General features: G+C 38.4%; 1 protein-coding gene across 13 annotated transcripts in view; it reads left to right on the forward strand.

Annotated features, from left to right (window-relative positions):
- The window catches only part of Fmn1 (formin 1), a 370,679-nt gene that overhangs the window by 167,682 nt on the left and 188,927 nt on the right, over positions 1-14,070 (forward strand). For 10 of the 13 annotated variants that reach the window (XM_031371363.1, XM_031371365.1, XM_031371369.1 and 7 more), the window contains one exon: positions 13,182-13,966. In XM_031371363.1, coding sequence (XP_031227223.1) covers positions 13,182-13,966 — 785 coding nt within the window. Of the gene's footprint in view, positions 1-7,995; positions 8,107-13,181; positions 13,967-14,070 lie in introns of those variants that run through there. The other 3 variants (XM_031371376.1, XR_004118764.1, XM_031371371.1) reach the window with 3 other exon arrangements.

Consider the following 14,070-nt stretch of genomic DNA (forward strand, 5'->3'; position numbering starts at 1 on the left):
GAGCTTCTCCAAAGTACAGAGGCTTGGTGCTCATTTTCTCAAGATCTCATACACAAGATACGCTCATTCTCTAGTATGTGACTATTAGAGATAGCAAAGAGCTCCATCTCTAATGTAATTAAGAGTTCAAGAGAACCAAGGTCTCCTTGATTCATATAGCAATATTACAAAGAGCCAGATAGAAGTGGAGAATTTATCTTATTTATTTACCTGAGTAACATTCAGTTACCAGAGGTCTACATCATTTTTAAAGACATAAACCAAATTTGTAGATAGTAGTCCTAGAATCTTAACATCTCTTAATATATACTTACATTAATATATTTTCATATAATTTATATAACATATAATAGAATAATAATGTGTAGTAATATATGATTATTATATATTACAATTCTAGGATTATTTCATATTTTGTATATTACTTACTATCAAATATACACACATGAAGTTATACATACATATGTATATATAAACAAATACGTATTTGTTTATTTATTTGGCAGTGGCTATATGTGACTAGAGACTGTGCTGGAGTCAGTTTGCTCCTTCTACTATGGAGTCTCAGGCACCAAACTGAGTTGTCAGGTTGGGAAAGCAAATGCCTTACCCAATAAGCCATTTCACTTGACCCTTAACCCTAGAATCTGATGCATAAATATCAGTCTTATTTTCATCCCAGAAGAACTTAGCAGTTGGTTCTTTTTGATATTGACTAACCCTCATTAAACAATTCTTTGTCAACTTGCCTAATAGTCATTTTCAAGAACAAAAAACAAACCAAAACAAACAAACAAAAAAACCAAATGAGTAAAAGATATGCAAGCCAAAATTTTGGAGTGTGCAAACCAAGAATAATTTAGTTTCAAATGGTATCATATCTTAGTTCCAAAATGTAACTGTCATAGAGATGGGACATCAGCTACAGGATGGCTCCCCCTTGAAGACAAATGGGTGAGTCACTGAGACCAAAATGTTAAAGTGATTCGTATAGGTAAGAGTCTGTCATTTTTAAGGACCAGACAGCTGCTCCTCAGCATGCACGAGCTCTAGAGTGATTGACACCTCCTTGGACTAGTTGTAGCATTTGGAGCAATAATATGGCACAAAGTTCCAGTTTTCCTTTCTTGCTGCAGAAAAGATTAGTGTGTTGGATTATTGCCTAAAAAGGTTCAGTCTTGTGCTTGCTCATTAGGCTTAGAGTTACATTTTGGAAAAATGAAGACTCAAAATTATTTTCATAGATATTCCATTGTGTGTTCATCCTATGACTGATACTCTATTTGGTGACTTAAAAGTTAGACATAAAATGTTACCAAAATGTCCCTTGAGTACTTATTTTCTCTTTATCTCACAAAATACATGTTGATTACACTCTTGTTTTGTGCCCCAAGTACAAACCCCAACATTATTTTCATTGTTTAATTTCCCCACTACTTCTGTGACTATCCCTATAGTTGCTTATTTTGAAAGTTTGTGACTCAATGTTTAGAACTATCACCTTTCAAAACTATGTCTAAACTAACCTGCATTGTATAATTGACTACTGTTGCGTTTTAACACCTTAATGAGTCCATCTGACCTCATGAGAACATTTGATAATGAAGGTTAGGGATCTTTATATAGACTGCGTAATACTGTGCTCTAAGCTGTTATGAAGTGTTCAGAACTAAAGCTGTCTACATTCAAGGGTATTTGAAAGAAAGATAAGAAGTCTGGTGTGTGTGGAAATTATTAATGTAGAGCTAGAGGAAATATCATGGATTAAATTTTAAATATCTAATTTTAGACAATAAAATGAAGCTTAGAGAAAATTTAAAATTTGGCAAAGGGCAGGGAGCTCATGACTTAAAGTATGCAGAAATAGGATCTAGCTCTGTTGATCTTTTTGGCCAATTCTTTTTCTTCCATTTACATTGAAACCATTCAAATTTCAGTCTGTTGGTTGTTTAATGACTCTAGCTACTTCTCAGAAGAACAGAGATAAAGTGCTTTCAACCACGGGTCTCTGATAAGAAGGAATCTTTATATTTGTTTTGGTAGTTTGACTAAGAGGTATTTAAGTAGGAAAAAATATTAATCACTGAAATTGAATGATAAGGTGTATGCTAGATACATATCTGTCTCTTAGTAGCCATTTACTCGATATGTTTGTACTTCTCTTTCCTTATTTGGGAAGTTAGAAAAAAAAATTAAGGCCAGTGTTCCGATTCTTGCCAAAATTGCACACATCATGTGGTATATGGTATTACTCACCACTAATTTAGAGTTACTCTGGTTAGCTTATTATTTTGTTCGTTGTTTGATAACCATTCAAAATGGTATTGTGGAAGGAAGATGAGTCTCGCTACCTAAAAGGATTCACCTTCTTTTATGACCATTTCCCAGCTGTGTGCTCTTAGACAGGTTGGAACATCACCCACAAGGTGTGCCTCCCTGAATTACAAGAGCTAGAATAAGTAAATGAGGACTCTTGGCAGTGTGCTCAACTTTCTTTGTTGGTTTCTTCCCTTGTCCATGTTGAGCATGAGTGTTGCTTTCACAGATAGGCCATGTATTCACTCTCCAGCATTTCATGTATTGGGATCTGCTCCCCCACCAGCCTAAGTGAACTTTTCATTGCTTTGAATATTCTTTGCCCCTCCCCGTTTGCCCCCATCCTGTCTCTCTCATTCTTAGTAAGTTCTCATTATGGCGATGTATCAGATGTGCCTCATGTTTCGGAGTGTCCCTGAGATGCCCTTTTGGTTGTAACTTGATGTGCTTTTATTTCTGATAAGAAGAGAAATTACTGATAATAGTTAATTAAAACCAGCTATTGGCAATTTATGCCTTTTCATAAACCCAATGCCATTCTTTTCATTAATAGAGACTTTTGGTTTTACTGTGGCAAAGATAGGCCAGTTAAATAAAGGGCAGTTGTGGTGTTTGTGTAGCTATCAAAATAAAACACAACAGAAAAACCCAGTTGACTATATCCAATACCATAGGAGTACCATCTTCTTGCCTTACCAAAGCACTCCTTTGCGAACTAAAACTCATCCTTTCCCAGTCTTCCGTGTCCTTCATGTTCCACTTTCCTTGGCTTCCTTTTTCTCTGCTCCCCTCAGTGTACACTGTGCTTCTCTGAAGTAGTGAAGCTTGTCTGCATAGTTCCCGGGGAACTATCTAGCTTTCCCCCAACACAAGGATGGAGAATTTGGATGGACCCCTGAAAAAGACTAATTTGCTTCAGTCACATAGCAGGTAACCTGACTTTTTACTGAGCTGGCAGCACCAGTGGGAGACAATGCTCCTAACAACAGCAAAATGTTAATGGATTGTTTTTTCCCACTGTGCTGGCTCTAACCTGATGTCTGTCATCAGGAGGCATTTTTCCACCTTTTCTTTGACAGACATGCCGATGGTGGAGACCAGACAAGTAAATGTCTCCTTCTGTTGCTTGAGTTTTAGTACAGTGTGTTCTTTCGATGATATCTCTGAGAGTAGTACTATGGAGGATATTAAAAAATAATGAGGATTTGGTAGAGGAAGGGAGAAGCAGCCCCAGAGGAAACGGAGGGCATTGTGTAGAGCCCAATGCCTAATCAGATTAGAATCTCAAATGTGATTCAGTTCTCACTGATGTGGGAATAGCCTTTGAGTATACTATACACGTATCAACATTATATACTTTGAATTATTAAAACAGCGCAGGCAACACTAACTTGGAGAAATACGTTAATTTTAGAAATTGAGATTTTTTAGATCAAAAAAATAGGGAACAGATCAGAAATGATGTCATCATGTCTGTTAAAAGTTTGCGTCAGGGACACCCCCTACTCAACTACAGGCCACACCTGCCAGGAAGCCAGGGAGTCTGCCTGAAGACCTTTGCTCTCCCTGTTCCCTAGCAGACCCAATCCCTCAGGCTCATCCCAGTTGCAGCCCTCACAATGTCTCCTGTAGATCCCACAGATCATCCCCTTCTGACTTCACAGAAATCAACACCTAGACCTATAATCACCCCAAACTCAGATGCCTAGAAGCCAGCATAAACATACAATCAGTAACAGCCAGGGCAATATGTCACCTCTAGAGCAGGCCCTGAATATTCCTTCATAGCTGAAGCACAACAAAACAAAACAAAACAAAACTGTTCAAGACCTGAAAAAAGAAGTAGAAGTAATAAAGAAAAAACAAACTGAGGGAATTTTGGAAATAAAAAAAAAAATTTAGGAATTTGAACAGGAACTATAGAGGCAAGCTCACCCACAGAATACCAGAGATGGCTGAAAGAATCTCAGGCATTGAAGGTACAATAGAAGAAGGGAGTACATTGGTCAAAGAAAATCTTAATCTGACACAAAACATCCATCCAGGAAGTCTGGGACATTATGAAAAAAAAAAATCTAAGAATAATAGGAATAGAGGAGGGAAAAGAATCCCAGATCAAAGGGCCAGAAAAATATTTTCAACAAAGTCATAAAAGAAAAATTTTCTAACCTAAAGAAGGAGATGCCTATAAAGGTACAAGAAGCCTACAGAACAAACAAATAGATTGGACCAGAAAAGAAAATCCCCCTGCCACGATAAAGTCAAACTTAAACAATATCTATCTACAAATCCAGCTGTACACAAAGTGCTAGAAGGAAAAGTCCAAACTGAGGAGGTTAAATACACCCATGAAAACACAGGAAGTCATTTAACACTAGCAAAACTAAAAGAAGCACACAAACATACATACATACATACACACACACACACACACACACTACCAACAACAACACACACATACACTACCAACAACAACAGCAAAATAACAGGAATCAATATTCACTGGCCATTGATATCTCTCAATATCAGTGGTTTCAATTCTCCAATAAAAAGGCACAGATTAACAGAATGGATGAGAAACCAGGATCCATCTTTCTACTGCCTCCAGGAAACATACCTCAACGTCACAGCTAAACATCACCTCTGGGTCAAGCATTGAAAAAAAGCTATACAAATCAAATGGGCCTAAGAAGCAAGCTAGTGTAGCCATTTTAATATCTAACAAGATAGACTTCAAACCAAAACTAATCAAAAGAGATGGGGAAGGACACTTAATACTCATCAAAAGAAAAACTACAAAGATGACATTTTAATTCTTAAGATCTATGTCCCAAACACAGGGACACCCACTTTTATAAAAAAACAAAACAAAACAAAAAATTCTACTATAGCTTAGATAACACATTGACCCTTACATGCTGATAGTGGGAGAGACTTCAGTACCACACTTGCCTATAGTTTTTGTCATGGAGACAAAAACTAAACAGAAATAATGGAACTAACAAATGTTATAAACCATGGGACCTAACAGATATTCACCCAAACACACAAAAAAACTTACCTTCTTCTCACTACTTCAGGGCACTTTCCTCAAAATTGATCACATACTCACAAAGCAAGTCTTAACAAATACAAGAAAACTGAAATGTATCTTATTATACCACTGCAGATTAAAGCTGGATATCACCAACAACAGAAAGCTTATAAACTCACGGGAACTGAACAACTCTTTGCTGAATGAAAAATGGGTGAAGACAGAAACACTTTCTAGAATTCAATGAAAATGAATACACAGCGCACCTAAACTTATGGGACCCAAGGGAAGCAGTGCTATGAGGAAAGTCCAGAGCACTAAGTGCCTACATAAAAAAATTGGAGAGATCTCATACTGACACCTGAAAGCTCTAGAAAAAAAAAAAGAAATAAGGATGCCCAACAGTAGTTGGTAAGCAATAATCATATTGAGAGAGGAAATTCATCAAATAAAAACAGAGAGGACAATACAAGGAATTAGTGTAACAAAAGTTGCTTCTTTGAGAAAATCGGTAAAACAGACAAACCCTTATCCAGATTACCTAGAAGGCAGAGAGAACATCCCAAAAGAACCAAATTAGAAATAAAAAGGGGGGCCATAACAGTAGACAGCAAGGAAATCCAGAGAATCATAAGGACTTACTTTTAAAAAGTTGTATTCCACCAAATTGGAAAATGGACAATTTTCCTGATACATACTACTTACCAAACTTAAATCAAAATCAGGTAAGCACTTTAAACAGACATATAAACCAGTGATTAAAGTCTCCCAGACAAAAAACCTCAGGGCCAGATGTTTTTAGTACAGAATTTTACCAGACTTTTAAAGAAGAGTTAGTGCCAACACTCCTCAAATTATTCCACAAAATAGAAACAGAAGAACTACTACCCAACTTGTTTTATGAGGCCACAGTTACCCTGATACCTAACCCCCATAAAGACTCAACAAAGAAAGAGAATTACAGACCAATTTAATGAACATAGATTTAAGAGTTCTCAATAAAATACTAGCAAACTGAATCTTAAGAATGCATCAAAGCAGTCATCTACCATTGTCAAGTTGGTTTTGGCCTAGAGATGAAGCGATGGTTCAATATATGAAGATCAATAAAAGTAATTCACTGTATAAGCAAACTGAAAGAAAAAAATCCCACATGATCATCTTATTAGATTAACTCAAAAAAACAAATAAACAAACACAACAACAACTAAAAACCTAAAACCAGTAGCCCTTCTGTAGACAATGGCACGTGGACTGAGAAAGAAGTCAGAAAAACAATGCCTTTAACACTAGCCTCAAATAATATAAAATATCTTGGGGTAATTCTAACCAAGCATGAAAGATTTGCATGTCAAAAACTTCAAGTCTTACAAAAAAAATAATTGAAGAAACTATCCAAAGAAAAACCTGCTATGCTCATGGATCAGTAGGATTAACATAGTAAAAATGGTCATCCTACCATTAACACAATCTACAGATTCAGTGCAATCCCCATCAGAAATCCAACACAATTCTTTACAAAAATTGAGAGTACGATTCTCAACTTTATATGAAAAACCAAAACACTCAGGATAGCTAAAATAATCCTGAACAATAAACAATGAACAGGTATCACCATGCCTGATTTCAGTTGTATTGCAGAGCTATAGTGACTAAAAACTATGTGGTATTGATATAAAATAGACACACTGATTAATGGGATCGAATTGAAGACCCAGACATAAATCCACCCATGTATAGACATCTGATTTTTGATTATGAAGCCATAAATACGCACTAGAAATAAGAGGATATCTTCAACAAATGGTGCTGATCAAATTGAATATCTGCATGTAGAAGAATCCAAATACATGCAAATGGATAAATGTCAGCAGCATAAAACTAGATACATTAAACCTGATAGAATAGAGAATGGGAATAGCTTTGAATGAATTGGCACAGGAGACAGATTTCTGAACAGAATACCATTAGCATGGACCAACAATTAATAAATGGGACCTCATGAAACTAAAAAAGCTCTGTAAGGCAAAGAACACTGTCAATCAGACATAAAGGCAGGCTACAGCATAGGAAAAGGTTTTCACTGATTCCATATCTTGTAGAGTACTAGTATTGCAAAGAACTCAAACTTAATATTTAAAAATCCAGTTTAAAAAGTGGTACAGATCTAAATAGAGAGAATTCTCAATAGAGAAGTCTCAAATGATTGCAAACCACCTAAAGATGTATTCAGCCTACTTAGCCATCAGGGTAATGCAAATCAAAACTACCTTAAGTTTCCATATTACTCCTGTTGGAATGGCTAAGATCAGTAAGGCAAGGAACAGCTCATGCTGGCAGAGATGTAGAGCAAAGGGAATACACCTCCATTGCTGGTGGAAATGTAAACTTGTATAGAAACTATGGAATCAATATGGTGGTTCCTCAGAAAATTGGGATTCTATCTACATGAAGTCCTAGCTATACCACTCTTGGGCATATACCCAAATGACTCTACAGTCTTACTACAAGGATACTTGCTCAACTAATGTTCATTGTGGCTTTATTCACAATAGCCAGAAACTGGGAAAACCCTAGATGTCTCTCAGCCAAAGAATAAAGAATAGTGGAATATTACTCGACCATTCAAAACAAAAATGACATCATGAAATTTGCAGGCAAATGGATGGAATTAGCAAGACGTCATTCTGAATGAGACGATCCAGAGCTAGAAAGACAAACATGATATGTTCTCATTTATACATGGATGTTAGCTGGTAAGTAAATGATAACCAAGCTACAATCCAAAGACCTGAAGAGGTTATGTAAAGAGGTTTGTTTGTGTGTGTGTGTGTGGGGGGGGGGTCCTTGTGAGAAAAAAAGAATCTGCGTCAATCTCATAGTGACAGCTGATAACAAACATCTCTGAGGTCTTGCAGTTTATGCTGTGTAGAAGACTATCACAGAGACAAAGAGAACCTTGTGTTTGTTTATTAGAGTTTCATTCATAATTGGATAGGAATACAGAAGCTCAGGTGAATACTTAAAGGTGAATCAATAAATCAATTCAACTCACTAAGCATTTGTGGATACTTCACTAGCCAAATGCTATGTAATGTTCTGAAAGTTTAAACATGCATAAGGCATGGTTCCCAATTGCCGAGGGCCTGTAGATTTGCAAAGAGGATAAGCATAAAGGACTATTATACAATTCTTACCTAGAAAGTTCTTTGGCAATGGAAACAGTGGAAAATTTGTGTCTAGAAGAACCAAGAAAAGCTCAGTTGAGCTTGAGTGAATTTTTCCTAGGGCCTTCAGTGAGAGGAAATAAGAGTTTGAAGACATTGATGAGGTAGTATGTAAGCAAGTGGGATGTAGGAGGTGATCATGTGTTCAAGTGCAACTTGGGGAATCTACATGTATATATCCAAAAAAATAGGCAGAGGCCAACTTTACATGAGTTTGAGTACCATGTAAAGAATTTAGTGCCTCCTGTGTAGAATTACTTGTGTAAAATTTCAACATTAATAATGAAGAAATACCTTCTTTACTGGGATAATATCTGAATTAGGAAAGGCCATCTGAAGGCACCAGTACCATAGTGACATATTATCTGTGATAGATCAGAATAAAGATGAACCACAGTTGCTGTTGGCTTCAGCTTTGGTTCCCATCAGAACCTCTTAGGGAGTCTTAATACTGCTGGTACAAGGGAACGTTTGTAACACTGGGACTGATCAGTATCTTCTACAAAGCTCTCCGGATGCTTCTGATGAGGAGCAAGTTTGAAAACCTTTTCTTGGACTAGCAGAAGTAATGTTGAAGAAAGAAAGCAGCATGATTTAATTGGGATTGCCTTGTTGATGGCTGTGCTTTTGAAGGGGATAGGTATGGATTAACAGACTCTTGTGGGTTCCCTGTTCAAGTAAAGGAGAATGCCCAAATTATAGATGTATTATGTCTCATTCATTTAGTTTTATTTGTAGCTTGGGGTTCTGCAGGTCTGGGCAGGATGACTCATAAAGAGAACCAGGATCCCAGGGAAGGATCGTCTAAGAGTAAATTCATGATTATCAATCGAGGTTCTGCTCTAAGCCCCACTCTCAGAATCACTTACCAGTCTCTCTAGAGATGAGTCTAGACAAAGAAGGGAAAATACCAAATAACTAGTAGGAAGTAGATGAATCGACTGAGGAATGAGGAGCTTTCTACCAAGACAAAGAGATTATTGAGTAGTGATGGGCAATGCTTCTGCCTATGTTTGGGTGTAAGGGGTAGGCATTCCACCTTAGTGATCAATTGGACTTCTCATCATCATCTCAGCATATTGGTGTGGAGTGCCCGGGAACTCATTGTTTGCTTTCTTATTTAGGTATCCCTCATGCCAGTGCATACAGTTTTGTAGGACCTATTTGTGGAGTCTATAGTGGCTAATCTGTTCTTGGTAATCTTTCCTTGGGTGTTTGCTGCAAAGAGAAGGCGTCCAGAGAAGACAGTGTTTTTATGAAAGAGTATGGGCCTCAGAGAGGCAAGGAGTTATATAAGACTGGATTTCAGGGCACATGTCTGCAAGGGGCAAGAAAAAGCACTCAAAGGAGGCAGAAAAGCTATCAGAGGAGTGATACAGGCTAATTTTCCCATACAGGTCTACAAGTAATAACTAAGTGTTGGAGGGGGTCTTAAGGCATAAAACACATAGATTTGTTTATGAGAAAAATCTTCCAGGAATCAGAGCTAGCTAAATTGATTAAAACAATTAAAAAAAAAAACAGACAAAAACCAAGCAAATAAAACCAGGTAGATTTTTAATCATTGTCCTGATTAAAAAAAGAAAAGAAAAAAAAAGAGGGGGAGGGGGTGAGAGAAAGGTGTAGGTGGCATGGATAAAAACAAAGTACAAAATCAGAAATTGAGAGGAACAGGGAGCCCTCATGGTGTGCAGGTGATCCCAGATGACATGAGAGGAATTTCAGAGGGAGAAACAAACTGTAGTTTGCCATGAGTTGACTCGAATTCAGACTTGTGGAGTCTGTCATGGTTGGTTAAATATGCAGATATATTAATCTAAAAGGTAGTTGGATCACAGTCTCAAGGTAGTAATTTAGAAGTTGCCAGTAGATCACTGAATGGATTTTACTTGCCATATGATACAGAAAACATTTTACAGAGAGAGGATAATGTGAAAAAAAGAATAGCAGAAAGATGCCTGATGGATCTGAGGAACAAATGGGAAAGGATTCTGGGGCTGCCAGAACAGGGAGATAGGAGGAAAAAGACCTGCATGGGAGGAGTGTGGGGTGGAATTACGATTCCACGGAAGTTTAATTGTAAGACACCAGCTTCCCTCAACACAAATAGGACAGGGGAAATCCACTGAAAAATGCTGGCTAAATCCTGTCCACAGATGAGTGGACAGAAGCCAACTGTAATTTGGCCACAAGTAAATGGATGATAAAGCAGACAGAGCAAACAATGGGTGACTTTTTTAATGTACCCCCCTTGATTTTTTTACCCCTAAAAGCTCTGCTGTGAAGGAAAAGAAGTTGGTGAGGAAAAAACTAACAACTAGAGGAGTTTAAAGGGTGCTTTTGAAACATGGTGCAGGATAGATAGAACATTGCTTTAGGAATCATGTATACTGAGTTCAAAACACATGGATGTGGTCATTGGCCTCTGCCATGCCCGGCATGGCAAAAGGCAACAGCAATGGTATTGGACTTACACAGTACTTTGTTCTAAATGTTCCTTAACACCTTATTGTACAAATGGGGGTTCCACTAGGTACTGGGTAATGGTGGTGCACGCCTTTAATCCCAACATTCGGGAGGCAGAGACAGGTGCATCTCTGAGTTCAGTACCACCAGTGCTACAGAGAAACCCTGTCTCAAAACAAACAAACAAACCAATAGGGGATTTATTTACATATCATGGCTGCTCAGGGAAGTGTATATACAGACATTAACCTGCCTAATTTATCTTCCTCCTATTTTGTTAAGCTTATGCATTAAACTCAGCTTCCAAAACAATATTTAAGAATATGTATTGCCAGATTTGTCTGAGAGGTGGGTCCTGGGCCTTTACTTGTGGATATTGCTTCATTATCTTATAATGGGGGAATTTCTTCAGAAAACGCATCTTTGTAGATATTTCAAATCTCCAGGAGGGTGAACTCTTGCTTGACTCAGCAGTAATTGTCAATGTGAAACAATACAAGAACTAGTCTCGAAAATGAGTTTAATGGGGAATACCAATATGAAGTTATTCTGTGGTGACAAAGTTAAGGTAGTCACAAACATTTAAAATAAAACGTTGGTGAGTGGTTTGGAGTAGAAATCACAGTAGGATGTAGGGAGAGAAACGAGGGATCTGGCATGATACTGAAGCAAAGGCAAACCTAACCATGCAGCTGGATGAAGCTTGAAGTTGCTGGCAGGCACTTGGTAGTAGAACACATTTGTAGTATAGTGCTTATATTGATGGCTTTGGCTTTTCCTAGTTTTATGCTTTCATTCAACCAATGTGCTATCTGAAAGTCTCAAAGATAATTTGGAATTTAGAAACCTCTTACTTTACTGTTATCGTTATTAATACCGACACAAGTTTCCCGATTTATGAGAAGCATCTCATCTTATCATTAAAAAACAAAGCAATACAAACCAAAACAAAACAAAAACTAGAAATGGTTCAGTGTTACTCTTTACAACTGAAGAAAACAGGCTGAGCTAAGGTCACAGACCTAGACAGCAGTAAAGTTTAGACCTGGAGCAAATTGTGTGAATCCATTCTCTGTGCTGCACATTTTAGTGCCCCAATCTCTCTACTTCCTTCAGATATTCTCTGGAGCTACCATACCTAAGAAAAGGGCAATTATCAATTAAAATTTTAGTCTCTGTACTCTCCTAGTATTTGGGAATTGGTTTGTCAGAATCAACATTTGGAAAATTTGAACCAAGTTTAAAATAAACAGTTAAAATGTATCTCAGGGGAAGCAGAAAAGCTCCCCTTTTTAATTTCACTTACTGACTAGATTGTTTAACACTTAATGTTAAAAGGTTATGTATATCCTTGTATGTAGCTTCTATTCTAGATGTTTGTAGGCTGACGTTATACCAGAGAAACACTTGATTAGACATTCAGCAAGACTCTTGAGACAGGGAGTGTGCCTGTGATTTTTATCTATCTTTCTTTCCAATACCGTTTAAACTACTGGGGTACAAAAATATAGACAGTATTCCACTGATGTCATTTGGTGGAGCTAATAATCTGGGTGAAGGCCAGTGGTAAGAAATGGTGACCTTGGTCAGCTCTCATCTGGAAACTTAAAAAAACAGACAGTATAAAGTACCATTGTTGTTCCTGATGCCTCCGGTTTCTGCACCTGTTTCAGTGCTTTGGAAAGCTGCTGGGGACACTCTCTAAGGAGCACAGAGTACAGCCACTCCATCCCAGCCCGAGTGCCTCCCTGGCCCCTGCCTTTCTTTTTCTCAATCCACACCAAAATCTGTAAAAGATATATTCAAACCTGTCCAAACCTCTATTAAATTAATTTTTCTGCATTTGATACTAAAATGGAGTGGAAGTTCTTAAGTAGATTTGCTCTAAATATTAACCCAATGGCAGGAATCTTCCACGAGTTCAGATGAGATGAGATTACCCAGTGGCCTCTAGATGTTTGTTCTCTGGAAAATCCTGAAATGAAAGTTTATACCCTTTTGGATTCTTAAACGAACATCACCATTTCTCTGCATTATGTGGGCCATTCTTTAATGGTACATTAACATATTCATGGTATGAATGTCTACTCGGGGTTTGTTATCATTCTTACTTTCCCAATGATTTTTTTTCCCTCCAGGCTCAATTTGAACTCAAGACATTTCACATCCGAGGTGAGCATGCATTAGTAACAGCAAGACTTGAAGAATCCATTGAAAATCTCAAGCAACAGTTAGAAAAGCGCCGGGGAGGATGTGAAGAGATGAGAGATGTGTGCATTTCCACGGATGATGACTGCTTTCCAAAGGCCTTCAGAAACGTGTGCATCCAGACAGACAGAGAGACCTTCCTCAAGCCCTGTGGTGCTGAAAGCAAAACAACCAGAAGCAGCCAGATAGTACCCAAGAAGCTGAATATCTCCTTAACCCAGCTCTCTCCCTCAAAAGACAGCAAAGATATCCATGCCCCACTCCAGACAAGAGAAGGCATCTCCTCATCTAGTCAGCAGAAGCTATCCCCTCCAGCTCCTCCCACACCACCACCACTCCCTCCGCCTCCCATTCCTCCACCTCCACCTCTCCCACCTGGACTTGGACCTTTGCCACCAGCACCACCCATATCACATGTGAGTCCTGGGTCACCACCGCCACCTCCTCCTCCGACTCCCCTGCCTCCAAGTCCTGGACCACCTCCACCTCCTCCTCCTCCACCACCACTTCCTAATGTTCCAGCTCTTCCTAACAGTGGAGGTCCTCCTCCCCCTCCTCCTCCTCCTCCCCCACCAGGACTTGCACCCCCACCTCCTCCTGGACTGTCCTTTGGACTCAGCTCTTCTTCCAGCCAGTGTCCTCGTAAACCAGCCATTGAGCCCAGCTGTCCTATGAAACCTTTGTATTGGACTAGAATACAAATAAACGATAAGAGGTAAGCTCTCCCTTGACCCACTATGAGTTACAAATTCGCAGGATTCTTCCCAAGCAGTGCTTTAATATCCACAGTTCAGTATTTACCTTGGGTAGCACCCATTC

This window comes from Mastomys coucha, unplaced genomic scaffold (assembly GCF_008632895.1).
Source record: "Mastomys coucha isolate ucsf_1 unplaced genomic scaffold, UCSF_Mcou_1 pScaffold15, whole genome shotgun sequence".
NCBI lineage: Eukaryota > Metazoa > Chordata > Mammalia > Rodentia > Muridae > Mastomys > Mastomys coucha.